This window comes from Trichoderma camerunense (genome assembly GCF_050948025.1).
Source record: "Trichoderma camerunense strain CBS 138272 chromosome Unknown V8C40scaffold_1, whole genome shotgun sequence".
In the NCBI taxonomy this organism is placed as follows: Eukaryota; Fungi; Ascomycota; class Sordariomycetes; order Hypocreales; family Hypocreaceae; genus Trichoderma; species Trichoderma camerunense.
This window is the reverse complement of record NW_028145369.1, coordinates 701,255-729,124: the sequence shown is the minus strand read 5'-3', so window position 1 is coordinate 729,124 and position 27,870 is coordinate 701,255. Positions and strand designations below refer to the sequence as shown.

Genomic DNA, 27,870 nt, shown 5'->3' with positions numbered 1-27,870 from the left:
ACTTCCCAACCAATAGCCAACTCAATCTCCATCAAAACTGAGAAGAATTAGGAAATAGATAAATGCATTTCAAGAATATATAATTGCTGGATTCTACCAGAGCACAATATTGCGCATACTGCCACATTCTACAACTGGGGGGAAAAAAAAAAGTCGGTCAATAAGAAAGTACAGGGTAAACTCACGACGGCTTCGAAAAGATGCACGCAAGATACGAAAAGGTCAGGAATTTTGCTTAGATCCACTTACCACAGTTACCAATAATACCCAAAGTAGCTGTTCTTCCGTTTCAAGTTTTACTGTAAGATCTGGCTGTCCAGGGTTTCGCGGCGAGGCGGCTACGCTGCGTTCCGGCGGGGTTTTGTTGATGCGACGTTCAATCAGATTTGCAGGATCGATGACAAGTTTTGTCAGCTTGCGGAACAGCGTTACATTCAGTCTCATTGAACATAGTCAGCTCTACATGGATCCTCTCATCCGATTATCCGTTGCACAATAATACTGGGATGACATCCTGTCTGAACACGCAAACTGTTGCTCTGCCATGGATTCAATACCGCGGAGTTATGTCTTGAAGCGTCCAGAATGTGTGATGAGATGATGGTTCGAATAAAATCGGTGGGCTGATATGGTCTGACAGCAATCGGATACTCTCTACTCCGTAACTCTCTGCACATTGATATAATGGGCCATGCCGAGGCTGCAGATCCTACCAATTGCTACATTGCCAAGTCCAGCGTACCTTTTTCGGTTTCGTCTTCTGTTCTCTTCCAATCATGTTGACTCGTCTCTTAGCCTTGGCGGCAGTAGCCCCTGGATTGGTAGCCTATGGGAAGAAAGCCCCCGGGCGTGCTGCTTGTACGATTGAAGAGTTGTTCGAATCATCGGTTTCACCTGCAACCGAAATTGCTTCTTCAACAGACGCTAACTTTTCCTCCGTTGTTGGACCACGGTGGTCGGCTTGGGAAGCTCCGGCTTGGTCTGGCGCAATCAAGCCAGCAACGGAAGCAGACCTTCAGAAAATAGTGAGTTGCATTTGCTCGACGCTATCGTTATTTCAGAAGATCTTATAGAAATCATAGGTCCAAATCTCTGTAGAGAACAATATCCCATTCATTGCAACCAATGGCGGCCATGGCCCGAAACAAGGCCAAGGCTCGTTTACTGGTATCAATATAAATCTCGGTAGCTTTAATACTGTCAGCATTGATACTGCCAACAATTTGGTGACCGTTGGAGCTGGCGTTAAACTATGGGACGTTCAGACAGGATTGTACAATGTGGGCAAAGAAATCCGTAAGTGTTGTCTGCTTGTTCTGCACATCGTATCCAATGAAATTATTATGAGAGTAAGTCAATGAAGAAAATTATAGTAACTAAGTTGAGATTTATCTAGAAACCGGTAATTCGATCTGCCCGGGTGCTATCGGGGTGACCATAGGCGCCGGTATTGGTATGATGACGGGCATGTACGGCCTCATGATCGACACCCTCAAATCTGTCCGCATGATTACTGCAAAGGGTCAGTTAGTGAAAGCTTCAGCCACGGAAAATAGTGATTTATTCTGGGCTATCCGAGGAGCTGGCGTCAACTTTGGCATCGTCACAGAGGCAACCTACGGAATCCACGACCAGACTAACGAAGGCAACGTGACCGCGGTAACTTTTGTTTACGCTGCGGCCTCTAATCGCACACTCTGGAAGACAATGCAGACATTTGATGGCAATCAGCCGGCCAAGCTGTCGTTCCAAACTGTCATCCAGTTTAACCGGGCTTCCAACGCATCGCAAATAGTTGTGCAGCTCTGGTACTTTGGGCCCGTATCAGAGGCGCAGCCATACATTGACACGTTCGCTGCCGCTGGTCCAGTTGTCCAATCTGTGACATATCTTCCCCAAACCGATTTATACTACCAATCGGAGACAGCAGGAGTGTGCGACAGGGGACATATCATCAGTGCTCATAGCTTAGGCTTCAACCAGACAGTTGTCTCAAGCTACGAGGCTCACTTTGCCGATATGACGGCCTTTTACATCGCAAATCCTTCTTTCGCCGGAATATCAGTTTTTCAATATTACAGTAACAAACAAACTCTCAAGACGCCGGCCTCTGAGACCGTCTTTCCATGGCGAGATATCCAAGTTTGGTGGTAAGTGCTTCTAACTCATTAGCCTCTCCACTGTAGTTTTAGGATCTTATACTAATTCCGTTGCTTTCTATTTCTGCAGGCTCACTCAAAACCAATACTCCGATGCCTCTCTCGGGCCTCAGGTGGACAAATTTATGATAGGGCAACGCACCAACCTGCAAACTACTAGCGGCTTCGACACACCTCACGTCTACTTCAACTATGCCTTTGGAGACGAAGGTGCAGCCGCATGGTACTCTGCAGCCAATTTGCCAAAACTTCGAAAACTTAAATCAATCTGGGATCCTAACTTTGTGTTTGGAAATGGTGCACCTCTTTACTGAAGAAGTGTAATTGTGCTGTTATTTGGAGAATTTTGTTGCAATGCTACGAATTAATTCATCTGTTAAGAATTAGATGCTGGCAATTGAGCAATTAAGATATTGGCAGTTGTTTTCCGAACTATATGGTGTCCAGTAGCTTCATTCTATACCTCCTTTTCATAACAGCGACAACAGACTCAGAACTATATCTTCGTTGATAGACAGAGAGTTGATGTCAGACGCTAGGTTGTTATAGTCAATGTAGGATATTATGTCTGATAGATAAACATATACTTTAAGCTTATTATACCGGAAATAACTGCATAAATAGTACTTATCATAACGGTTCTTACATTTCTCTTTCTTATATACTACTTTTATTTCGGTGCTATAGCTTTTATCATCGTATCACAATAAGCTATAACTGATGTATCTATAGCTGGTTGAGATATACTAAATGAACAGGATGGCTCTTGGATAGAGAAGCTAAAATAAGTGGTGAGTGTGCGATATTACATCTCTCTAAGCTGAAACCGAAAAGGAAAATCCTCCACTCTCGTACTATTCTGATTCATCCCATTGCCGTCTTGCTAATGAACTGACTCGTGCTATTCAGCAAAGGTCTCCAGGCTGGAAAGCAGTCGGTGCTACACGGCATCTCTTATTGTGTGTCATATTTCTTCTGCTCGCCAATTGTTTGACTAAATGCTTATTGCCTATACTGATGACCATAAAGATAGACTTTTGTTGCGCTCCAATCACGGTCTGGACTACTGATTGTCAGCCTCTAGTCGCTCCTTGACATCAAAATGTGCAACCCACGTGGCTCGATAAAATCCGGTTGATCCCGTATAGTAAAGCCAATCAGTTGCCGAAAGCCGAACATGCTGTCATAGGGTGCGCCCCAAATGATGTAGGTGCTCCTTAGAGTTAACTCTTGTAATATGCTTCTCAGCGCCTCTAATACTGCTGCTCATGTATGTGCGTCCTCGAACGACCCGCTTCCTGCATCCCTGTACTCCATTCCCACACACTTAACAAGTGGCAGCTGCTACTAGCCTGCTAATGTTGATGCGTCGGTTGATAGGGTAGCAGAAGAAATACGCCAACATGATGCCAGCTCTCTAGTCCATATAGCCGCATTAGTAGGGTTAGCTCATCCATAACATCACTCAGCAACACCGTTGCAGGGACGCTCTTTGCAAAAGTTTACAGACTACATAACTGACCAGCGAAGCCCACATTATAATTCATGTATGGAATTCATTATCTTTTCATCCTCAAATTTATTCTCTTGTTTAACAAGAAGATCTGGAACGCAGTCGTTCCATATATCCTCGCCCACCCCACAAAAAAAATGTCACCGACTTCAAGCTCTTCATTCTATGGGCCTACATCAGCCACTATCGTATAACTTCGCTTCCATCACAATCTAGGCCTGCCGAGTTCCGAACTTCATCACAAAACCACAAAACGACCATGGGCAATTACAAATTTACGGTGAACAAAACCTCAAAGCTCCGGAAAGCATTTCCGGCTGACTGGACAATGTGGTACTAGCCCGGCTCTTCGATCTAGCTAGTAAGTGTGGGGTGAAAATGCGGAGAGATCCCGGGGGAGAATCCGGGGAGAGTATCAGTCTGTTTGTAAATTCGAGCTGACAGGCGTGGGGTAAACGCTCTGAGAGGACGCCTCTCGGAGGAGAATCCGGGGGAGTCCGGGGAGAGTTTTGTTGGCGGCTCCATCATGCTAGATTCCAAACTAACAGTATTTACATCGGCTATTGTAGTGAATAGTGTGAATAGTGTGTAGCCGTATAGCTCCCCGAGAAGAAAAGGAGAGGCATCTGTCAAGTAAACATCGTGGCTATAAAAGAATCACTGTGTTCTCAATGGGTTGTATGACATTCTGGAAGTGAAACTTCAAGGCCAGTGATAGGATGCTTCGATAAAGCAAGTATAACAAGATAAGATGTACTGCCATCAGTCAATAACCTTGTGCTCTTTGGCGCTCTTTTGCTTGGGCAGCTTGTCTCCTGCCAGTGCTTCAGCTGTCCCTCATCACAACGCACCCTCAGCTCATACCGTCAACGGGACTTACACTGGCCTCAATCTCGAAACTTTCAATCAGGAGGCTTTTTATGGCATCCCCTTTGCGACGCCTCCGCTTGGAGACCTAAGACTCCGTTATCCTTTGCCGTACAATCAGTCATGGAAAGGCTCCCGTAATGCTACTGTGCGGTCTGATTCGTGCCCTGGGTTCGACAAGCCCTTTGCCCAAGGCTTCGCCGACGGCTTAACCATGGGCGAGGATTGTCTAACTCTTGACATCGTGAGACCCGCCAATGTTAAGCCTGGGGACAATCTCCCCGTTTTCTTCTGGATATATGGCGGTGGCTTCAAAGCCGGGGGATCTGCTGACCCGCGCTACAACACATCCTTTATGGTGCGCAACTCAATGGATATGAAGAAGCCCATCATTGCCGTCGTTCCCAACTACCGTACATCAGCGTTTGGCTTGTTGGCCTCCAAAGAAGTCGCAGCGGCGGGTGTTGGTAATATTGCCCTCTTTGACCAGCGGCTGGCAATGGAATGGGTGTCTGAGAATATTCGCGCGTTCGGCGGTGACCCCAGCAAGGTAACAATCGCTGGTGAGAGCGCAGGAGGCTCCTCAGCTGGATACCAGTTGGTGGCATTTAAGGGGAAGAACAACGGCCTATTCAGAAGTGCTATTCTGGAGAGTTCGAGCTTGCTCGGTGCTTCGAGTAAGTCTTGTCTTTGATGGCTGAAGCCAATATGGCTGGCATTGATCTTTTGCTAACTGTTCATTTTAGTGAACACTGTTGAGACGTTGAATGTCACCTACCAAGGATGGTATGACAATATCACCACAACAGTCGGCTGTAACACCGCCGCAGACTCCCTGGCCTGTCTCCGTACCGTTCCTTACGCGAAGCTCTTCAGTGCTGTGAATGGCTTCCAGTTCAAACCCTATATAGACGGCAAATTCATATCTCAGCCTCCATCCGTCTCCATAGCAAAGGGCGAGATTGCCGATGTCGCCCTCATCATGGGGTCTAACACAGACGAGGGCACAGCTGAATTTTTTACTCCCCGTGGGACCCTGAACAACGACAGTGACATTTCGTCTCTTGTCGCACATCTGGGTGGTGGTCTCAATGACACGGTTGTCGCCAACATCCTCCGTCTCTATCCTGATGACCCCATCCAGGGCTGCCCCTTTGGCACTGGGCCCGAGAGATTCGCGGACCAAGGCTTCCAGTTCAAGCGTGGCGCTGCCATTTCTGGTGATGTAAACATCCACGCTGGTCGCCGTGCCTACGCCGTTGATCATAGCCAGCGCTCCAAGCACCCGATCTATACGTACCGCTTCGACCAGGCGCCGTGGGATATGCAAGAAGTCGATGTTACAACGACTGCACCAGTATATGTCACACATTACACTGAGATTGTCCACGTTTTTGATAATCCGGATAAGAATGTCAACTGGATTGGGCCGTATCCAATTATCTCAGAGTTAGCCAGCTTTGTGTCTCGATCTTGGGTATCATTCATCCATGATCAGAACCCAAACAACCACGGTCTTCAGGGAAAGCCAGTATGGCCTAAATATGACACTTCTAACCCACAGAATATTGTTTTCAGAGCTGGTGCCAGCTGGGTGGAGAAGGACGATTATCGGAAACCACAGCTGGCGTACTGGAGCAAACTTTGGTCAGAGCTGATGACATAGTCGTATACTCTGGTAGACACTAGTAGGGTATTCCAATCTCATCTCGGCTAAATAGCTCTAGACTTATCAAGGAACATAAAGAGAGCTGTTCATAGCTATGAGTAATCATGTTTCAATGTTAGCTACTATTTTCTCAACCAAATATTGCTTTCTGATGTAACATATCAAATCCATCTTAATTGGATAGTCATTTGCATCACTGCAAATATGAACCACATCACCAGTAAAAGAGGCAGTAACATAATAGCGGTCACAGAGCAATGCCAACAGGGTATATTCTTTGTCAGCGGCATCACCTCTATAATAGCAATCTGAGTGGTAATGATGTCATTATTGGACGAATTCGATTAAGTTGCCGTCTATGCGGAGTAGTTGGCGTTTAAGCGTTTATCAGCTTCTTCTAAAATATCACTAGTTGCTACGAACCGAGGACCCCGGTAAATACAGTAGAGATATCCGGTCGGATTGTTTTGACGCTTTCTTCTGAACATATTCATTGACAGATATATTTATATGTACATTACGATACACATTGTTTCTTATAAGTCTCAATCAGTTAGACATCTGTTTGTAGAGAAATCGCCCTCTCTTAGGTCTGTAATTCTGGCCAGATAGTGCCCCAAAACGCCAGTTGTTGTTTCCGGTAATCGTCGTTCTCAATGAAACTCCCTCCTTCACGGAATACGATGTTTTGAGGCTGCTTTGGATCATACTCTGGCCATTTTGGGAGATTCGGATCTTGGAGTCCATGGTTATTAGGATTGAGATCATGAACAAATGAAGCCCAGGATCGTGACATGAAGGATTTTTTTACCAGTTTATATATAAAGTAAGATGGTAATTTATACTTTAACTATCTGGTACTTTACTGCTTGCTTATTTGGAGACGTTTAATTAAGTCTGACACGATGCCGTAAGATTCGGTGTAAATCAACGGCCCAGCTCAAAGGATTATTATTCCAATTTTTTATTTATGAGTCGCTTCATGCCGCCTTAAGTGGCCAAGTTTATGGAACGCTGCATTACACTTATTGCATTTATGAGCCTTATCGTCAGAGTGAACCGTTTTCTCATGCGCCGCGCAGTCTCCTCGTGTTTTAAACGCTTTACCACAGTTATCGCATTTAAAAGGCCTGTCATTAGAGTGAGTCGCTTGGTGCTTCGTTAAATTGCCTTTTGATCTGAACGCTGCATCACAGTTGTTGCACTTGAAAGGCTTCTCGTCAGAGTGAACCATTTGATGCTGGCTTAACCTGGATGCTGTTTTGAACGCTGCATCACAGTTGTTGCACTTGAAAGGCTTCTCGTCAGAGTGAACCATTTGATGCTGGCTTAAATTGCTTGATGTTTTGAATGCTGCATCACAGTTATCGCATTTATAAGGCCTGTCCTCGGAGTGCATGTGCGATTTGTGGCTGTTCAAATCCCCTGAAGTAGCAAACGTTTTGTCACACTCAGAGCAGACAAAGCGTGGCGAATCTGTGTGGATCCCAGACTCTATGTGCTGGCGGAGCCGTCGCCTACTCCCAAAGTCCTTGCCGCAATCCTCGCACTTTGTAGCCCAGTATGCTGTGGCGACGTCTGCATCTTGAGTCTCGTTTGCTGGCTCTTCAAGTCTTTCGCCATGCTCAAGTCGACAGTGATTTATAAGGCATCCAGCTGTGTCAAAGCTTTCTTTGCAGTGTCCACATTTGAACAAGGGGGCCATGTTATTGTCGACGCCAGAAACCCAAGGGGCAATCGGAACCAGAGGCACGTTAAATGCAGGCGATGGAGGGATAGGCGTAATTGTCTGGTCCGAAACCCCTGCCCAAACGGCATCACCCAGCGCAAGGTCAACTCGCCAGTTACTGTGCCAAATGGGGACATTCGACATAAGGCGTCGGACAGAGCTGACATCCAAAGTCGAATAATTAGTCATAGCCTTATTGGTGATCCATGAATCAATTGTCATTGTGCATTTATCGAGATCAATATGCGTCAAGGGGTCAAACTCTTCGCCATCAGCTGTTAAAAGTCCACATTTCATAGCAATTCCGTGGTCTTGGAGCTTGCAGAGAGATGCTTTAAAAGCATGGCCTACCCAAGGCACAATTGGGAAGCCCCATCGATCAACCATGCACTTGAAAAGAATTTGATCCTGGCTGGCGTTTGGCATGTCCTGCTTTAACTGCTGAATCCGGCGACAGAAATGGTAGACCATCCAGTATATTAGAATGAGGAGATCTAGAGCTGGCTCATGTACGTTGGCCTTGACCGCAGCTTTATTGCAAAAGCCGTACATATTCCAAATCATCCTTTGGCTTACTCCTAACATTTGATCCCAGTCCCAGGATAACGCTAGTGCTTGAGGCCTAGAGAAAGCATGAAAGGGGTAGAAGACTCGGCGATTCCCTTCAGGTGCAGGAACTGTGAGATAATACTTAAATTCCTGCTTCGTTACGCCAAACTGTTGCGCGATATTGCAGAGCGTTTTGAAGAAATCCGGATGGTGTACTGTTTCCTAGGCGTCGCCATAACGGTTACTTCGGGGAATTAACGACTTGCTCTTTTGCCGGACATAGAAGAGGTCCCCAGTGTCATAACTATCTATTTCATTGGCGATGGCACTTGTTCTCCGGCCTGTCCGAAATAGTTCGAGGACTTGTCTTTGTTTATCCAGCGTCCATGTCCTCCATTTATCCAATTGGGCTTCGTGGGGAATCCGGAGACCGTAAATATCCGCAATCAGTCCTTCATTTGACACAGCGTTGAATGCCCAGGCTAGTCGCCCCTTGCGTTGCTTAAAACTGAGACCCGGAGCATCGTCGGCTTTTATCCAAGTGGCAAGAAGAGGCAGCAAAATCGACGCGCTTTTCCCCTTGGCCCAATTCAAGCTCGACGATATAGTTGTCACGTTTTGAGCCGTGTGGTATCCAAGTTGCCGATCAGACACGACATAAGGATATATGGCCTCCACCGATACAGATTGTGGTCCAGGTGCCCATGATAGCTGGTCCCCTGTGTAGGCGCAATGAAGTGTAACCTTGTTGTTGTCAGGGCCATACGCAACCAAAGACTGTACAAGCTTGTGCTCAGCTGCTTCCATCTCCGCTTCGTGAAATCTGGCTGAGGTGGGCATGCTCTTTTTCTCAGCGAGCCAAATCTGACGAAGCTTTGTATGAATGAATCTGACAGCCTCTGCCCTTGGTGCCCATCCAACGTAGACTGCTGGCTGCTGTGGCTGAGGTCCGATTCGCGTAAGACCATCCTTGTCGACGAACGGCACTTTTACGTCGTGCTTTGTTGCCGGGCCCTCGTCATCGCTAACATCAAGGCACTCTTCTTCCAGGTCGTCGATTGTGAATTCCTCGTCGTCGACCTCAACTCTGGTGCGACCTGAAAGACGGGCAGACGCTCTTCTACCAGTTGGTGGACCAGTTGGTGGACCAATGGCTTGGGGTCTTGACTTGGCGGTTGTCTTGGGGACCTCTGGCTCTTCCTCATCAAGGACTGATGATACCGAGTAGTCGACATTGGGTCTGCCAGACAGTCGGCTTGACCGCCGTTGGACCGCCGTTGGCGTTGGGAGGCTTGGCGTCTTGGGATCCTCAGCACGGGCTTTCTTGGGAGCAGGCGTGTCCCGTAGAACTTCCAATTCCGGCAGGTGGCGTTTCGGAGGAGCCGTGACGGCCGGCGTAAGCGGGGCCTCGACAGCCGGCACGGAGGCCCGAGTCTGTCGTCTTGTCTGTCTAGAAGACATTATGATGACTGATGCTGTCATTTATTAACACCACATACTCTACAGGGTGAGATGACGATTACTTACAAGTGAGGGAGAAGGGTAAAACGAGACTATCTCCGTAGAGTCTAGTCGATCGTCGAGACGGTTTAAGATGAGACTACTTCCGGAGAATGTAGTCTGATGTTGAGGGGGTGAGGCGGCGAGGGGGCTAGTATACCAAACTGAAGTTATCTCCGAAGAGTCTAACCAGACGGCAGGAAGTCGAATTGAGACGAGACGAGACGACCGAACTGAAGTTGTCTCCGAAGAGTCCAACCAGACGAGACGAGACGACCGAACTGAAGTTGTCTCCGAAGAGTCCAACCAGACGGGAAGCCGACAAAACCGACGAGGAGCAGCTGGGCGAAACAGCGAAAAAAAATGTGACCTCCTCCGAAGAGTGAGGTCAACAGCAAAAGCGAACGGCGAAAAAAACCTGTGATCCCCTCCCAAGAGTGAGATCGACAGCGAAAGGGGGCACGGCACGGTTCTACACCAGCAGAGGGGAGACGACAAACGACGAGAATCGTGCATAGGTAGTTCAATTGACAACGAACAAACTACAAGATCGCAATGCTTGAGACAAATCATCTGCGAACTGGGGGCGAAATTTTTTCACCATCATGTCTGTCCGGGGAGCAGTCTAGTCTTGAGGCGCTCCTTCCTCATCTTTCACAACATCGCCATCTACATTTTCTGTAGGTACCTACCTACGCGCGCCATGGGGGTTTCTGGTCATTGCTTGGCACTTGTAACATGGATTTTTTTCGTGTTACAAGGCGCTATTAATTCTTTCTGGCCTCTATGATCGTAATAGAGCAAGCAAAAGGCTTGTGGGGCCCATGACAAGAGAACTCAACAATGGCCAGAAAATGCTTTGGCGCGCGATGGTAGGTATTGCCAACAATTACAGGTACTAGGTACCTAGTAGTAGTAGCCACACGGACATAAAACTCAAGAAACATCATTACCATTTATACAAAATAGGAGGTTAGAGCCCTGGGTGGTTGTTCTGCCATCTAGTACCATCGCCATCATGGCCATGCGTATGCCTGTTCAGCGTAGTCGTGATATTTGTCAGGACGTCGTTCTATACTCAGTTCCTCCCTTCCAACGTAGCCAATTAAAGGAGTACCTACTCGACAGTGGGTTACTCTGCAGCTATTTGGTTGTAACAGAATAGATTGTTTATGCATCAGGGACTTACGCTCTACCCCTTATAATGAAGAATAATTTAGCATCAGTCGGGAGCCGGGAGCCCTCAACACTACCTTGCTCTTCGGAGGAGGCCGAGTGGTTTACCGGCTGCCCCCGCACTACTTCACTCTTCGGAGGAAGTGGTGTGGGTTATTTTTGTTGCAGAGGTCGCAAGTTCGAATCGTGTCAATATATATTTTTTTCTTTTTTATTCCCCCTCCCCCCCTTTGCTTCCTTCAACGTAAACGCTATTCCAGTATTACAATTGTTCCAGAGTCCCGTTATAGCTGCTCACCCAGCCGAAAGTTCTCTTCGTACCATAAAAAAAAGACAAAAAGACCCTTCCTCGGTCTACTCCCCTCAACTCATCCATCTCCCCCAGACTCTGCCTCTCAACCTCCAAGTATCTCTCGGACTCCTAGTCATCTAAAAGAAAGCTGTATGCATAAACTTTTGGTAGTCCCCACACCCTTAGAAAAGAAAAGAAAATAAGTCTCAAAGTCCACCTAAAGCCGCTTCATCCCATCAGAAAAAAAGACTTCTCGTAATTTATTTCAGTCTCTCCCGGATTAAAGAAAAAAAAGAAGATGATGAACACGCCAGGCAGCAAGCAATAATCCCGATTGCGCAAAGACTGTCCGATGGGAAAATGGAAGAAAACTCCAGGCAGCAAGTAATAACCCCAGTTGCGTAAAGACGGTCCAATTAAAAAAAAAAAAAGAACCCCCCAGGCAGCAAGCAATTGTTCCAATTATGCAAAGAAAATGTAATAAGTAGAGGAAGTCCCTCCCATCAATCAAGCAAAAGAAACGCCTCCCATAGTCCCTTCATATTCCATTTCCTCTTCGTTCTTCTCTTCTCTTGACCCTTTTTTCCTGTAATTTGTGTTTCGAAAGAGCAAAGCTCGGGCACCCTCAGTGCACCAAAGAGAGATTGCCCTGGTCCCTTGATCACGATTAGGGAGATTCCGTTCCAGCATCGGCGGCCTCGTCCTCCCGTCGCCTCCGGTCTATCTCATCGAACTCGTCATCCAGGTTGTTGTATATGTCATCCAGTGAGAGAGTCTCTCCCCAGGCTCGTCATTGGATCAGATCCAAAGCGGTTGGAATTGGCCGGCGGTCCTCCACCAAGCTCCTGCCCGAGGGTCCCGTCGCAGGGCTCAGCGTCGTCAACGGCGGCTGTATCAAGTCTCCAGTTCGGAATAGCCGCGGAGGCCAGTGGAAATGGACGGGGAGGTGGAGTGTCTTTGCGAGTGGCAGTGAGAGCTAGTATCGCGCCTCTGGCTTCGGGGTTGAATCGGTCCCACCCGCGGGGGGGTCTCCTTCTTCTCAGTTCAGACAATTCAAGTCTCCTTATGGGTATCTGGCGCCCGGACCCAAAATGCCCATGTAAAATCTCGGCAGCGGTAGCAAAGCCTTCTCGTCGTTGACGGTGGGACTGTCTTCGCAAAGTCTCCTCCGAGCTGGGTTCAGCCGACGGTGACCGCTTCAGTGGGATAAGTCCCGAATTGCCAGGGGCCGGTGCCTCCATGTCGCTCTCTTCCCCAGTCAAATCCACAAAGATGAGGCTTCCTCCCCCAGAGGTTCCCTTCTCATTCTTCACCAGAGGGTCTCACGGCTGGCTGCGACTCCTCGGGAGGCTGAGCACTCGGCTCGGGGAGGCTGGGTGCGTCGAGCTCGGCCGGGGGACGTGGGTCTGTGATCTCCGTTGATGGAGGCAGAGGGTCTGTAGGAGGGGGCAGCGGCGTCTCAGAGGTGCTCGTGTGGTTGGCCTGAGACACCCTCTTGTTTCGATCTCTTGAGGCTGCGTCCGCTTTCTTCGTCGTCAGCCTCGTCATCCTCAGTTTGTTTTCTTTTCTTGCTGGACGGAAACTTGGTTTGGCCACAATCTTTAGTTGTACGTTGTTGCTTAGTCTCAGCCTCGATTAAACTCAACTGCTCAAGGATCCATCGCGTCAAGACACGCTGGTGGCGAAAAAAGGGTTCCTTGCTGCGATACGGGTAAGTATCTCGGATGAAAATGTCTACCCGCTGTTGTAGGGCCCCAAAGTTATCTTCTGGTTCGGCTAGAGGCCTTCCGAAAGCATCAAATCTCGACGAATCCACAACTAAGAATTTATCCCAGGCATTGATGTAATCTTGTTCCAACCTCATTAACAAAGCAGCGAGCCTATCTGTCTCAAAGTATTCAAAGTTAAGATACTCAACCCATGTTGTCCAGGCATCTTGTTGACGCGGGTCGGCTTCCAATCGAAACTCCCGAGTGAAGTTGTGACATGCCAGACGTTTCTTGACTGCTTCTTGGTATGCTTGAAAACTTCCGCCAGGGACTTCGCAGTACTTTGGAGTCGACTCCCACATTCGTGCAGTTGACTCGTCATACTCGGGACCCGATTCTGGATAGCGTTCTCGCAAGCCTTGGCGCCTGTGTGCCTCTAGGTACTGGGGGAAGCCATAGTCTCCAGTCTCGGCCTCTGTTCCTCGGTTATCCACCTGCCATTTGATGAAATCCCACCAGCGATCTGCTTGTACGGCAAAAAACTTGGGTACTTTATCGCTGGACCATGAGTATGGGCCACTCAACCAAGGGAGTTTCTTTCGCTCACTCTCAGTTAGCGACGCAATGTCGAGCGCCACAGGCCTACCGCCGTGCTGAAGGAGCTCTTCAAGACGCGGCAACTCCATATTTTTGTCATCAGACGATGAAGGAGACAAGGTAGAATTGGTGTTTCTATCGCGCGACCCCCGTCGGGTGTATTTACGAGGGGTGTTCGGGCCTTCAGCAACATCAAGCAAGCGTTCTGTGAGCGTATCGATGTCGAGGGTAGGCTCAGTCGTTTTCGCTAGCTGTCGCATGGCAGTCCTACTCAAGATTAGAAGATGAGACCATATATAGACAAACTTGGATCCCCCAAAAGATTTCCATACCTCAACCTTTCGAAAAGCAATTGTCGTCGCGACTCTACCATCAGGTGAAGATCTGACGCGCTTGAAATATCATATCCGCCCTCTGGGCGTTCGCAACGCTTCAAGAATTCAGTAACCTGTCCGTCATCAAGGGGGAGTAAATCCTCTGCGGTGTACGTAGGGGCTTCATCCCTAACTGACGATGTGGCTGGCATTGTGCCTGGGCGCGTCGGAAAATGTGAGATGGCTGGCGTAACGGTCAGAACTGAGAAGAGCGTTGGGATGCTCTGGACATTAAATTTGTACGCAGGGTAAAGGGAGAAAAGCAAACACCCGACGTTACACAGTCCAATGCAGGAGCTGCAAGGAAGCATCCAAGTTTTAGCTAGTCTTGTGTGGCCAACAAGACCTAAAAAACAAAGATCTATTCTCTTTGTTGGATAAGGTCAAAGAAAATTCTAGTCTTTGTTCTCGTGACATGTTTTGAATCATCTTTGACTCCATCAATTTCTTTGTGCTAACCCAGCAGCACATTCTCAGATACTGCTTCTCGCAGAATAATAATAGGACGATAGATATGCATGTATTGGAAGCTTACATGAGAAAACTTGAGAGCATGGTCTCTTCTTTCATCGGATCCAGCTTCATTAGAATCAGCGTTTTACTCTACTAAGCCATAGGACCTGGTCTTTTTTAGATACCCGTCGGCAAGAAAGGGATACTTAATAGAAGGTCCCTATACCTAGTAGTTATACCCCCCGTGTACCTACCGGGAGCTTCTTACCTTGTACCCCTTATAATGAAGAATAATTCACCATCAATCAACAGCCGGCAGCCCAAGCACTGCTTTACTCTGCGGACAAGGTCGAGTGGCCTGCTGGCACCTTGCTCTTCGGAGAAGGTAGTGCGGGTTTTTTTTGTTGCAGAGGTCGCAACTTTAAATCGTGTCAATATATCCCTTTTTTATTATCTCTTCTCAGTATCAACCACCTAATTTTTGCACACTCTCTCTTCTTTTCGGAACATTTTATCTTTAACATTACCTACGGTTCTATCGCTAAGCAAATGCCTTCCTTGCGACACGCGCTTGACGGGCAGGGCTTGCTATTGTGGAGAGACTACATGTAATGAGTTAGAAGCGCTAACCACCAAACTTGGATATCACGCCACGGAAAGGCGATCTCAGAGGCTGGTGATAAGAGATTTTTCTTATTACTATAATATTGGAATAGTGATGTTCCCAAGAAAGAAGGATGCAATGTAAAAGGCAGTCATGTCAGCAAAGTGAGCCTCGTAGATTGAGACATCTGTCTGGTTGAACTAAGCTATGAGCACTCATGATATGTCCCTTGTCACTTCGATGTCCTCGCCAAAAATGCCAAAATATGCGGTCGGCCGCTCGCAGGTGGATTCAGAGACCTGGATTCTATGAAGTTCACTCAAGTCAATTTAACCTTCTCTTCTTGAGAGATCTCTCTTTATTCGAATCCTTGTCGCCTTGGTCCCCATCCACTGTCTGATAGAGGTCGAGCAAGGGACGGATACGCGTAGAACGCGCTAGGCTGTCGAGCATTGCTCCCTCTTGGTAAGCTTCTTCAATCGTGGGCATGATAACGTCAGTTTCCTCGGTGAACCAGAGATCTCTTTCTGTGATAGTCGCAACAAGTTGGTTGGCAGGGACTTGGTTTTGGAAATCAGGCTGAGGCAGTAGAGGGCATGAGAGTTTGAACATGGTCTGACTGTCGTCATCATCGCCGTCGATGTCGGACGGATTAAGAATAGAGTCGATCTTGGAAGAACCCCGATAGCCAAGTTCCGCGATTAACGAGCCGCACCAATCTGCGTCCTCCGATCGGCACGTCTTCGACCCGTCCAAAATCCGATTTCGAAATAGTTTGCCCAGAAGTTGAGCCGCCTGTTCTTCGCAGTATGATGCTGTCTTTCGCATATGCGGATCGATATGCAGCATATTGTCCATGATGAATGGCATTATCTCGCTGGTTTCTTGAGACTTTTCCCAGAAGTGCTCCAGTACAGCCTCGGGCCAGCCTGTTGCGATCTCACCATCCGAAGAGGTGCTTTGTGGGAAGCCGTGCTGCCTTTCAGCAAAGACCACAGCAAGGGACCAGACGTCGACGGCCGGAGTGTAGAAGCTTTCGTCTTCCCTGTCTCGCTTGTTGTATATCTCGGGAGCCATGTAAGCCGGCGAGCCACAGTACGTCTTGAGTTGCTCCGCGTTTTTACCCAAGCCGAAGTCCGCAAATTTGACTCGCATGGTGCCATCGGGAGAGAAGAAACACAAGATGTTATCAGGTTTGATATCTCGATGGACTATCGGCGGGGAGCGTTCGTGCATTGCAGCCATAGCGGACAGCAACTGTCGCATATATCGTATCTCTTCGAGATCTGAGGTAGCATCGTAAGAGCTAAGAGAGCCTCCATTTGCATACTCAAAGAATAGCTGTGGCCAAGGGTCAAACTTGGCGTCCAGAAGCGTCACAATGTGGTCCTGAAATTGTTAGTGACCGGCACAGAACTCTCCACTGGGTTGTTTGGTTTGGTTCATCAGCTGGGCTGCGTACTCACATGCTGAATATTTGAAATGATATCAACTTCCTTTTTCCAATCCTCCAATTTGTATCCTGTCTTGGACTTATTCTTTGGTTCCTTCAGAGCGTACTCTTCTCCAGTCCAGGTATTGAAGATCTGCGTCACAATACCAAAGCTACCATTACCCAGCACCCTGCTCCAGTGGCCGCTCGCAGGCGGATTCAGAGACCTGGATTTGCGCAGAGCAGCATTGGTAGAGAAGATACCAAAACCTGATCAGTTCGCTTGGCGAAAGTAGATTGGCTCAGGGTTGCCGTTGGACACGGCTGAGAAGATGAGGATTTGCTTCACACGTGCATACAATGAAGATTCAGAAACTTGCGATGGGATGACGAACAAATTGATAGCTAGTCCCATATTGTTAATGGGCAAACCAGTGTAACAAATGTAAAGCTCCCGCCGTAATATATCATCCCTGTTTGCTTGCTCTGGTCCATTCTCCAGCTGTAATTTCCACAGCTTCAAAGTCCGTCGGTTCGTAGACAATCACAATGCGCCTCCTTAAATACATCTGCGTCGATAGATAGGTAATTAGGTCTTTGTATATATCAAAACTCGCAAAGTATGCAAGCCGGCCGTCAAATCAGAAAGTGAACAAAAAGTGAGGAGCATATGCACGAAAGTAAACAAAAAGTGAGAAGCATATGCACGAAAGTGGAGACAATGTGAAACGCCTCATGCATGATATCAAGTTGCTGCCCTTTTCCTCTTCCTCTTTTCCTCTTCTTCTCTCTTCTTTTTTTTCTTTCGTCTTCAGTCATCATCATCATCGTCTTCGTCGTTTTCGTTTGTTTCTTCGTTGTCAATATCGACAACGTCAAGTCTTTGTGTCCCCCTTGAACTTCGGAGAGAAGTTCATGTTTTTTCTCGCCGCCGCCGCCCTTGTTATCAGCTCCGACTCTTCGGAGAGGAGCTCGTTTTCATTCTCGGTGCCGCCGCCCCCCTGGTCAACAGCTCCAACTCTTCGGAGAGGAGCTCGTTCCCCCCCCCCCCTCGTTAATAGCTTCGACTCTTCGGAGAGAAGTTCATTTTCGTTCTCGCTGCCGCCTTCCCTCTTGTTAATAGCTTCGACTCTTCGGAGAGAAGTTCATTTTCATTCTCGCTGCCGCCCCCCACCCCCTTGTTAATAGCTTCGACTCTTCGGAGAGAAGCTCATTTTCATTCTCGACGAAGCACCTCACCATGTCTCAATCAAAGACTGCCGAATCGGGCCCCGCCCCCAAGCCACACTACTGGAAGTCTTGTGTGCTTTTAATCGACAATGAGTTCTTCGGAGGCAATGGTTTGGGTCTCGAGACCGAAGTTGCCACCACCATCCAGTGCCATAAGGAAAAGGACAACTCATCCTGGATGGGTTTCTCTATTCAAATCCCCTTTGGGCCGAAGATTGAGGATGAGGGATTTGGCAAATGCCATGGACGTAAGTTTTCTCTGCCCAAATGTCTGGTCAACGGCGACTAACCTTGTGCGTTCACAGTTGACCACGGGCATGGTCGTCCTGGTATCATTCCCACTGAAACCTACATGATTGTTGTCGAGCTGCCGACCAACTCTGTGGTCACTCACGACGAGTTGGACGAGGCCATGCTGAGAAGGCTCCCAGACTCGACAAAAACCATGTGCCGGATCGATGTCTATCCTCAAGATATCTCCGAGGTGGTCGTCAAGGGATACGGCATGCCCTTTGCCAATAAAGGAAATGAATGCGACGCATTCATCAACGACAACGGGACCATCGATGGCCGCTTTACTTTGTTGAACGTCCTCCAGCAACAAAGCTTTTCGTTCATTGTCGCTGCTCCCGCCAATGCCGCAATGAAGAACTTGTTTCAGCCACTGCCGCCGCCGTTTCGATACCCCTATGGCGATGTGCATATCTGGGACGAGGCCCGATACCAAGAGATGCTTCCCGAGACCAAGGGACCTCAGTTTGCGGCCAAATGGAGATTCGACAATGACAACGAGCATCTTGCCGCCATGACCCAGTCGCAAGTCCAGGACGTTATGTGGATCCATAACGCTTGTCAAGAGATTGCCGAGATGACGTTCAGGGCCTATTTCATCAATCCTCAAGATTGTGATCCCGAACATTCGAGGCGGTTTTACGTCATCGTCGCCCTCAACAAGCAGTTCTTGACCCGCTTCGAGAATGAATGGCGTCGGCTCACCAAGACTGGCTATCTGAAGCTCAAGATCTTCGAGTCCGAAGGAGATGACTGGCCGGCCGTCTGGGATGCGCGGATTCAAGACGCCGCTCGAGGCCTTGACATCATGAGCCGTCACCCAACGGATGTCAACGACTTTGTTCTGGAGGTGCGACGCCCATCGCCAAAGCAAGTGGCCCGCCGCCCTGACTTCGAGGTCGCCGTCTTTGAGGATCGCCGAAGCGCCACGGTTGCGCTGCAGAACGACACAACCCAATAGAACTGGGTTTCCCTGCAGTTTGATGACCAGGTCAAGGACTACGAGAGCAAAGTCAATGCTGTCTGCAACTTTGATCCAAGCTCCCGGCCTACCGACGAAGCCCCTCCCATGAAACCCGACGAAAAGGCAGCAGAGCCACCCAAGAAGGGTCCGATTCCTGAAGACACCAAGTTCAAGATGGCTCTTCATCGGGCTCTTTTGCGCGGCAACGGCTTCTACGACGTTCTCGTGCCCAAGCCGAGCGTCTCGCAAGATTTCGCCGAGGCCCTGGGTCAGCTTAGCCTGGACGATAAGGAGGGTGAGCAGAGCAAAGACGCGCCCGCTCCTCCACGCCGCCTGCCTGTAGTCAACCTCGTCAACATTCCCAAGGAGCATCTCGACGCCCTCTTCCAGGAGGCTCTGCCCGGCGATCGACAACGCTTCGCCAAGTACATGAGTGAGAGACCTCTTGGCGTTGGTGCCATTACGGCAGTAAGTGTTTGCTCTAGGTGACTTTAAGATGGACCTGTTTTACTGACGCATTATATCTAGGGACCTGGCTTTGGAAAGACGACGGCGCTGGCCATTGGCACTCTCGGAATGGCAGCAACTCTGGGCCCTATTTACGGCACGGCTCCCACGCATGTGGCCACTGACAATTTTGCCGAGCGACTGGACCGCATCTCGCAGAGCGTAACTCGCCGCCGCAACGAGGGCAAGAAATCCGGAGATGACACGCGAGCCCGACGGACCTTTGTTATGCGCTGCTTCTCCCGCGATGATGAGGTCATTGCATTCACCAACACCTTGCGCGACCCCCATCTTGGCGATAAGGCTGCGCCCAACCGGGAATGGAGCATCGACTCTAAGTGGACGCTCAATCAAACGCCTTCCTTCTGGCTCCTGATGGTCCTTCGCTCCCCGGCTGTCCGTGAGATCCACGAGGATGACCCCAAAGCCATCCACGCCATGCAACAGAAAATGGACAGCCGCAGAGATTGCGAGCGTCTCCGCGCCGTTGCCACAGGAAAAATCAGCTGGCAAGAGTATGAAAGCGGCCAAATGGTCCCACAGAGGGCCATCGAGGAAATGTTTGGGCATCTTCTTTTCAGTGCAGATATCCTCTGCACAACGCCAGCAATGTCCATGCAGGAGCCCTATTGCAACTGGAAGAGGATAAGGGCCAGAGGCATCGCTGTAGATGAGGCGGGCAACATTAGCCGCCCTGACCTATACCGTGTCTGGGGCAACACAATGCTCCCTTGCCTCTTGGGCGGCGACGACAAGCAGCTCCCTCCGGCGGTTATGACGGTTGATGACAAAGATATCGAGGGCGACCATATCAACCGTCTGGCCCAAGACGCCAAGCTGTCAGCGCTCGAGTTCTTTAGGGCGTCTGGCTGGCCCATCTACCGTCTTCGGGTGCAGCTCCGCATGGCCAAGGGGCTTTTCGATACGTGCCATCGTGAGGTCTACAGCGACCTCCGTTTTGAATACGGCGCCGGCAGCGAGCTTGTCCACCATGCCAAGGGCCGAGCGTTAGAGGCGTACCTCACCACGAGGTTCCCGTCCCTGAGGGCATCACCAGCTGGTACCCTCAAAGAGGTCTTTGTACATTGCCCGGGCACTGTCTGCTACGTCGACAGTGTCACCAAGTCAAAGCGAAACCCCGACCAGGTTAACAACGCTCTTGAATTTCTCTGCGACTTGGTTAAAAAGTCCTCCATCTCCCCCTCCGACGTCGTCATCATCACGCCTTACAAGGCCAACGTCGAGCTCATTGCCCGCCGCCGAAAGGATCCCGCGCTGTCGATTCTTTCTACGATGCCGCCAGCAGCGACGGTCGACTCCTTCCAAGGCCGTGAACAGGAAATTGTTTGCGTCGTCTTGGGGACCACCCAAGCCGTTGGTCCCGGCTTCACCACCAACGAGCAGCGACTCAACGTGATGCTGAGTCGACACAAGAGCGGCATGCTCATCTTTGGCGACGTCAAGGTGCTGGGAGAGGTGGCCCAAGAGGCGCCGGGCAAGGGCAAGGGCAAGGGCAAGGCGATCGTGACCGGTGCCCGCGGTGGTAAATCTTTTGTGGGAAAAGGAATGCTGGGCAACATTTTGGACGACTTGAGCGCCCGTCGCCGCGTGGTGACGCTGTCGGAGAGAAAGGCGAAGACGGCGCAGTAAACGCCGCGTCAAGTTTTGTAGCTATTTAGCTGTTAATTGAATCATTTGCTATATTTCCCTTTTTTCTCCTTAAAGATAGTAATAAGATAACACAAGCCTTAGCTATCTACAGATTTTGCAAACGCCAGGTATAAGCAACAGTTTAATTTCTGTCACCGGCAGCATGGATGTGCGGGAGGGGAATGTGTATTCCTTTGCCTTTATTATGGGCATAAATCACCAGACCAGTCGCGGAAATTTAGATAACAGAGGATCAGGCCATTGACCATTAGGCGGAAGGTAAGTCCGCATGCTTTCGAATTAGACCTCCCGCTTCATTGGCGAATTGAAAACCTTTGCAGCTATGCCTGTGTGATATGAAAGCCTTTCCAGCTGTGCGTGTGTGATATGAAAGCCTTTCAAGCTGTGCGTATGTAATATAAAAGCCTTTCAAGCTGTGCGTATATAATATGAAAGCCTTTCAAGCTGTGCGTGTGTGATATGAAAGCCTTTCCAGCTGTCCTTAATAAATACTAATAGTAAAATAAAGGGACGAGGAGAATAATGGAGTAATGTAGCGATAGAACATTATATAAAGGTAGAATACGAGCTGTACAATTGATAAAATAAGTGCTGTAATACTTCAACTCTATTACTTCTCCAAGTCATACAGAACCCAAGCACAATAATATCGTGATTTAAGAAAGAAGCATAATGGATAATGAACACAGCTACCATCTAGTTCTAGATCGCCCAATTACAGTGACAATGTAATAATGGGAATTGTGAATTTGGATTCCTTCATCGAACTTAATGGTACCTTTTAATAGTGGACTAAGGTGGACTAGGCTGAACTCTGGACTACGATTTCGAAGAGGGAAGCAAGTACTAGGTAGTAAACAATACAATTTTTCCCTCCACTTCTCTCACAGTTCCACGTTTCGTTTTCTTTTATCCAGGTACCCAGGTACCAGGTACCTGGATATTAACGAACTCACGTGACTTCGTACGCGGCATCGCCTACATTTCATAATTAGCATCCTTTTGTTTCTCAAGCTACACAAGTTTACTCCGCTCAACTGGAGTAACCATCGCATCGCCGCCATGGAACATATCGCTAGGATTCTCCAGCACCTTCAAGAAGCAAGGGCTGCTTTTGGACCAGGCGTGTATACTGCAAATGAGCATAATATCCCTGGTCTAGAAGCCCTCGGCGTGATGGATTATCTCCGGTTTTGGGACTGGCACGAAGCTATGGAGCGCCGTCGGAAACGCGAAGGTAAAGTCAAACCCCACTTTGTCTGTCATGGGTATCCCTGGCCCTTTCGTCCTGGGAGAGACTCTCTAATACGATTGTATCTTAGAGGGAATTTCTTGCAGCTCATCGCCCAGTCACAATTGGGAAGACTGGTTAGCGCCCCCTGAGGTTGACGCCACTGCCGCGACTGGTGCGAATGATAGCGGCGATCCTCGCGCTACTCCCTCGCCATCAACTGCCAACGATCTCGCCGATCCTGCAACTGTTGATCACGCTTCCGTTGACAGCGTGGTCCCTTCGATCGAAGTAGCGGCAGTTCAAGATCATCCGAGAACTCCTGGGCCGTCTTGCAGCTCTCGTGCTCAGAAGCGCTCTTCTGGTAAAACGGCCAAAGTGAACGAAAGAGAAACAAATCGACGTATGACGAAAGTAGCCGCTCGAAAGGCTCGCTTATGCCAGTTTGCCGTAGATCATTTGTGGTGCATGGAATGCTTCCGCGCCGCCAATAACGATCGTGCCAAATGGCTTCAGGGCGCTCCTCTTGTACTAGAAGACAACATTTCCATTGGCTGCGAGTTTGATGTTACCAGCCCAACTTGCCATCGCTGTGGCTCATCTGACGTTACTTGTCTCGGGTGGGTTACTTTTGTCTATCGTTCATATTTCTACATCTAACCTTTTTTTTCCTAGACCCGCTGGACTCCTGACTGGCGATGCGATTAACTGCGCTCGCATTCTCGAGTTTATCCAATGCCGTTATCATGAGAACAGAGCCGAAGCTTCTGGTCTTGCCGCCGACGAAGATGACAAATTCTTTAGCAACTCTGCTCGTAAAGCACTCATTCAGTTGGCTCATGGTCTATGCCTCGCCTTTGCGTCGATCGAGGCAACGAGGCTACCCATCGCGTGGAATTCAGCATTACTGACAAGGCTACGCCGGCTACACTGAAGATCTATGACCAGCGCCTGAAGGACCAGCGCACGCTGCTGGCTCAACAATTTCCAGCGCCAGTCCCTAATGTTCGCCGCTGTGTATGTTCAACATTATCGCAGTATTCCCTTTCGTTCTTTATCACTAATTAATGTGGCTACGTTTAGGGCACGAAAGCTCAGCAAGACCAAGCCGTTGCTCAATCGAAAGAGCTTCGACGCCTATGGGAACTCGACCAGCTCCCTCGCCTTGGATTTACCGACCGACTTTTCATGCAGTGGCAGACAGCGCTTAAGGCGGCCTACACTGGGTTTGAGATGATCCTTGATAGCCCTGAAGAGCATGTCCCAGATGCTTACAAAAAGCAACTTCTTGAACAGTTTCCCGTTCGTGCAAAGCAGTTGTGGTAGCTGGCAATTGGGTGGTTGTAGAAGCGCTGTGGTGTTATCGACCATTCGAGCACGTCATCGAGACCTCTGGCACAGGAAATCAGGTACTACAAAAGGCTTTCCATTTCCCCTTCGTTGGTTTTATTTCGCATTTTTGCGCATGGGCTGTTCCCGAAAGCCCTAATTCTCGCACAAATATTCAACAAGGTATTTGTTGAATATCTCGTTTAATATATAACGCAACGAATTATGCAGCTTTGAGATTTCTAGTAGCCACCCAAATACGCAACCAGTATACTTGACTCTTGGTGTCTTTTCTGCCTTTTTTCACTAATCATCTTTACTTCGCTTTCCACCATCATATGTAAAAATTTCCAACTAGTAGTTGCGCCTAATGACTCTGCCAGTCTATTATTGACAAACTTTGATAGCGGTTGGCAAATGCGAGAGCATCGGCCTACCGACTTATCTTCCTTTGACAATAGCAATGATTTTGTCCTTATGGCCTCGATTGACCCATTAGCATGTTTGTGCAGCTATTACCATACTTCCAAGTGAACCACTGGTCGGCTCTTTCTCAAATGTTCCTTGACAGCTCCAACCAAGTAAGACATTCCCAGTAACAAAATGTGCCAGCATTTACATACCTACCTAGGTACCTAGTACCTACCTAGTAGTATGTGTTAGTGGATCAGCTGCAGTGTGCTACTACTAAGGTACTTACAGGTATCCAGGTACTTAGCATGTCAAGGTAGCGTAGGCTTGCCAATACGAATATATCAGCCCGACTACTATACGGAGTAGGCGGCACGGGGAGGTAGCTGGTCCCGGAAGGCACATTTGACTGAATACAGAGAATGTGTAAATCGCCGATTGAAGCTACTGAACGCTACAAAGGAAGGCTAGCGAATTGGCCTTCAATAAATAGAAAATTGTATGTGTACTACCTAGGTACCTACCCGACTTGCTGCTCAATTGGCACGGGGACATCCGTCACGTATCACAACCATTTCCGACCCAGGGCACCTGTAGCTGATCAAATGGATCAACGTTGTTCCCTTCCTTCAAGGCCTTGAGGGCTATCTACTATATGTAGTAATGTAATTGGACAGAATAGGTACCTAGAGCACAGAGCACGATAATTTACTCTACAGCAAACGCTCAACCCACTTTGTGCGCTTTAGCCCTGACATCCTGTACCTTTGAGGCTCACTCTGCGTACTAGTTTTTGACTCTTCTCTTCCCATGCCTACTGCTGCTCTTTATTCTTCGTTAGACAAATTCGTTCTCCAGCTTTTGCATATCACCAGATCAGCTATTTCTAACTGGAGGTGGACGTTTCCAAGCTCAATTCCTTTACTTTTTTAAGCAGTCACCTTGGCAACAGCCATAAGCATCTCCCTTTTTTTCAACCTCCGAACCTCCATACGCAATCGTTCAGCAAGCTCGTATTTCTTCCTGTCTCACGTTTTCCCTCAGAATTCCCACCGCGAAAGATTTTTACGCGTAAGCCCTTTCCATACATTGGTACTTCACTGAGCATCTTGCATTAGCAAGGCTTTCCGTCCCCATCTGTTGTTTACCTGTATTTTTTTCTAACCACTATTTCTTAACAGCAGTCTCTTCCATCATGGCTTCTCCCAGCCCTTTCGACTTTAGCAAGGGACCAGATTTCGAGTGGCGCGGGTTCACTCTTTATTCTCAACCCAACGGTCGCATTGTCATCTTTTCTCCCACTGGCGTTCCATTACTGGAATCCGCTGAGAGTCCACTGAGGACAAACCGTACCCGACCAGATCCTTCAGGCCTAAACGCCGTTGTCGGTGATGTACCTGCACATGAAATATTCGCAACAAAGGTTTACGCACGCTGTTGCCATATGTGGGATCCAGAAAAGTTTTTGCCTAATGCCCCAAACCCGGAAGGAAGCGATTTGAATCTGTATCAACAAATCGCTGGCTATATGAAAGACGGGGAATATTGCGTTGATGCGACATTTGTTGGATACGATATGCTCCTCAAAGGACTCGTCTTTCTTCGAAAGGCGAACGAGAATGGCCAACACAACGTATCCGATTTCAATCTAAACGGGAACGAGTTTCGCGTAGAGCCACGAGGCTTAAACGTTGGCATGTACTTTGTACCTGCAATTGGAATAACCTCAGCAGCCAACCTTGTCATCCTCAAACGCTGGACCAACGGCGAGTCCGCCAGCAGACTCTTTCTATCAAATAGGCGATCGATGTCAAATAAAGCAAGGGTCGACGAAATCAAAAGGCATTGTCAGTTTGTCGCTCAGTCTTTGTCTGAAGGAAGATTCCCTATGGCTGTAGTGCATGAGCCATTCCATGATCCCAGAGGTGAACTTCGGGGTGGCGACCCAGGATACGTTCTTCGACACCCAGATGCACCTCATTCACTTCCGGAAAACCCGTCTAGGAGAGATCTAACCGCTGATGCGACACTTCTTCATCGAGAAAGATCTCAGCCCTCTGGCTTCGTTTACAGGGCCCCTTTGATAGAAGCATTGATCTATCCAGAGGAACTATTGGAAGTACTTCGCCAATTTGCGTCTCGATACCCTTTCGACATACTGGTTATGCGAAATATGAAACTCGCCTTGCATCTCTGGGTCGACATTATCAACGACAAAGATTACCAGCTTGAGCCGGCGTTTACTGATAGCTGTACTAATGAAACGACTTTGGACCCAATTACTCGCATCTCGCTCGCCACATTTCTCGTCTATTATTCACATCTCATTAAATGGCCGAGAGCCATGAAACTGGCCGAGTTCCTTCACCCGTTTCGATTTGTCAAGAAGGCTTCGGCAACAGATGTGTCGTACCTAGGACAAGACCTCATTGTAAACGACGACGACATAGATGAGGATAGAGTTCTAGAATTGATGACACACATAACTTCGAGCTGCCCCTCAGTCGACGTCAACGACCGCGTAACCATATACCCGTGTATGTTGCCGGGAACGGATATTCCTGCATTATCAAGACTGCGTTGTCCATATCCCAACAGAATCGAAATTGCGTTAACTGGTCTCGAAAATGTTGAGTTTATGGGCTTGCCCAGATATGTTCAGATTCCCGGCGCCCCCAATCGAGCGATTATGGCCAAGATTATGATTCCTGCATCTCTGAATGACTTGCTACAGAATCCTCTTACGGAACCTGTCGATTTCGAGGGAACTCAGATATTCCCAAGACGGCCTGTTTTTCCCGCTTGGAAGGCTCAACCCACCCTAACCACATATCCGACACTTGCCTTACCGGACCCAAAACCACAAAGTCAAATGGATTATGATGATTATCATCTTCTTATCCAAAAGTTTAGCACTATCCCTAGGCATGAGCATATTGCCTGGCGGAAAGCCTTTGATGACATCAAAGCTATACCCCAAGGTCAACGCAATGTCCAAACACTAAGAGACATACTACGGAAAGCGAAGCAAGATGAAGTGCAGGATATGGCAACACTGGAAGACTGGCTGAACGATATTGAAGATACAAGGCGATTGCCAGATGAGGATATTAATTGGACGATACCCGCCGTTGTTTGTGCTATTATTGGCATTCAAGCCCCCAAGGTACGAGACAAACTTGATATGCTACCATCTATGCTACCACTCATTGCAGCATCCGCAAGTGGTATTGCCACAACACTCCCTGCTTTACTTGCACTGTGCCGGTCTACGAAGTTGTACCCTGCTCAACGCGGCACACTTATACCTTTCGCGGCTAAATTGTGCAAGGATATGCGCACTCACTTGAAGGATTTGAGAGACAAAGACTGGTTTGCAGGCTGGGAGGACTTTTAAAGATTTGTTATGGTTATGAATGTATAGCTAGAGTCTTCTTGTTTGTTTGCTTTTTCTTCTTGAAAGTTTCCTATAATAAATTCCAGATCTTCGATCCCGTAAATAAAATCTGTGAGTATAGAGGATTAGTATGTTTTCAACTTGCCACAGCAGGCGTCCGATTCATAATTAGCGTAGCCCGGCAATTCACTGCTATTTAACACTTCCCAGTGTTTT

At 48.4% G+C, this 27,870-nt stretch overlaps 9 protein-coding genes across 9 annotated transcripts; 5 read left to right on the top strand and 4 right to left on the bottom strand.

Annotated features, from left to right (window-relative positions):
• The first annotated feature begins 456 nt into the window (after positions 1 to 456).
• V8C40DRAFT_229286 (FAD-binding oxidoreductase) lies at positions 457 to 2,776 on the top strand. The gene is made up of 4 exons (XM_083212446.1): positions 457 to 1,025; positions 1,083 to 1,296; positions 1,397 to 2,150; positions 2,230 to 2,776. Exons 1-4 carry the CDS (start codon positions 777 to 779, stop codon positions 2,471 to 2,473), a joined length of 1,461 nt encoding a protein of 486 aa, XP_083078814.1. The 5' UTR covers positions 457 to 776; the 3' UTR covers positions 2,474 to 2,776.
• A 1,647-nt stretch (positions 2,777 to 4,423) lies between these two features.
• Positions 4,424 to 6,209, top strand: V8C40DRAFT_279117 (alpha/beta-hydrolase; the record flags this gene model as incomplete). Its single annotated transcript, XM_083221169.1, has 2 exons — positions 4,424 to 5,216; positions 5,286 to 6,209. The coding sequence occupies 2 exons, from the start codon at positions 4,424 to 4,426 to the stop codon at positions 6,203 to 6,205; spliced, it is 1,713 nt and encodes a 570-aa protein (XP_083078813.1). The 3' UTR covers positions 6,206 to 6,209.
• Positions 6,210 to 6,794: 585 nt separating this feature from the next.
• On the bottom strand, positions 6,795 to 8,489 carry V8C40DRAFT_260171 (uncharacterized protein; the record flags this gene model as incomplete). Its single annotated transcript, XM_083219106.1, has 2 exons — positions 6,795 to 6,943; positions 7,730 to 8,489. 2 exons carry the CDS (start codon positions 8,487 to 8,489, stop codon positions 6,795 to 6,797), a joined length of 909 nt encoding a protein of 302 aa, XP_083078812.1.
• Positions 8,490 to 8,708: 219 nt separating this feature from the next.
• Positions 8,709 to 9,947, bottom strand: V8C40DRAFT_260170 (uncharacterized protein; the record flags this gene model as incomplete). The annotated part of the gene is made up of 1 exon (XM_083219105.1): positions 8,709 to 9,947. The coding sequence occupies one exon, from the start codon at positions 9,945 to 9,947 to the stop codon at positions 8,709 to 8,711; it is 1,239 nt and encodes a 412-aa protein (XP_083078811.1).
• A 2,809-nt stretch (positions 9,948 to 12,756) lies between these two features.
• On the bottom strand, positions 12,757 to 14,321 carry V8C40DRAFT_279111 (uncharacterized protein; the record flags this gene model as incomplete). Its single annotated transcript, XM_083221168.1, has 3 exons — positions 14,093 to 14,321; positions 13,066 to 14,027; positions 12,757 to 12,977 (listed from the first exon to the last, which is right to left on the bottom strand). The coding sequence occupies exons 1-3, from the start codon at positions 14,284 to 14,286 to the stop codon at positions 12,757 to 12,759; spliced, it is 1,377 nt and encodes a 458-aa protein (XP_083078810.1). The 5' UTR covers positions 14,287 to 14,321.
• Positions 14,322 to 15,515: 1,194 nt separating this feature from the next.
• On the bottom strand, positions 15,516 to 17,038 carry V8C40DRAFT_279110 (serine/threonine-protein kinase; the record flags this gene model as incomplete). The annotated part of the gene is made up of 3 exons (XM_083221167.1): positions 15,516 to 16,580; positions 16,658 to 16,850; positions 16,983 to 17,038. The coding sequence occupies 3 exons, from the start codon at positions 17,036 to 17,038 to the stop codon at positions 15,516 to 15,518; spliced, it is 1,314 nt and encodes a 437-aa protein (XP_083078809.1).
• An 825-nt stretch (positions 17,039 to 17,863) lies between these two features.
• Positions 17,864 to 21,265, top strand: V8C40DRAFT_271978 (P-loop containing nucleoside triphosphate hydrolase protein; the record flags this gene model as incomplete). Its single annotated transcript, XM_083220304.1, has 4 exons — positions 17,864 to 18,101; positions 18,159 to 19,075; positions 19,106 to 19,576; positions 19,637 to 21,265. 4 exons carry the CDS (start codon positions 17,864 to 17,866, stop codon positions 21,263 to 21,265), a joined length of 3,255 nt encoding a protein of 1,084 aa, XP_083078808.1.
• A 1,083-nt stretch (positions 21,266 to 22,348) lies between these two features.
• On the top strand, positions 22,349 to 23,843 carry V8C40DRAFT_260165 (uncharacterized protein; the record flags this gene model as incomplete). The annotated part of the gene is made up of 5 exons (XM_083219104.1): positions 22,349 to 22,523; positions 22,609 to 23,137; positions 23,193 to 23,332; positions 23,389 to 23,534; positions 23,601 to 23,843. 5 exons carry the CDS (start codon positions 22,349 to 22,351, stop codon positions 23,841 to 23,843), a joined length of 1,233 nt encoding a protein of 410 aa, XP_083078807.1.
• Positions 23,844 to 26,347: 2,504 nt separating this feature from the next.
• V8C40DRAFT_229282 (uncharacterized protein) lies at positions 26,348 to 27,740 on the top strand. Its single transcript, XM_083212445.1, has one exon. The coding sequence runs from the start codon at positions 26,422 to 26,424 to the stop codon at positions 27,652 to 27,654; it is 1,233 nt and encodes a 410-aa protein (XP_083078806.1). The 5' UTR covers positions 26,348 to 26,421; the 3' UTR covers positions 27,655 to 27,740.
• Positions 27,741 to 27,870: the final 130 nt, after the last annotated feature.

Bases quoted from the DNA above. Each gene is read 5' to 3' on its own strand.
- V8C40DRAFT_229286 (XM_083212446.1), top strand. From the start codon at position 777: ATGTTGACTCGTCTCTTAGCCTTGGCGGCAGTAGCCCCTGGATTGGTA. The intron at 1,026-1,082 runs GTGAGTTGCATT...TAGAAATCATAG, and splicing joins AAGCAGACCTTCAGAAAATA to GTCCAAATCTCTGTAGAGAA. The intron at 2,151-2,229 runs GTAAGTGCTTCT...CTATTTCTGCAG, and splicing joins CGAGATATCCAAGTTTGGTG to GCTCACTCAAAACCAATACT.
- V8C40DRAFT_229282 (XM_083212445.1), top strand. From the start codon at position 26,422: ATGCGAAATATGAAACTCGCCTTGCATCTCTGGGTCGACATTATCAAC.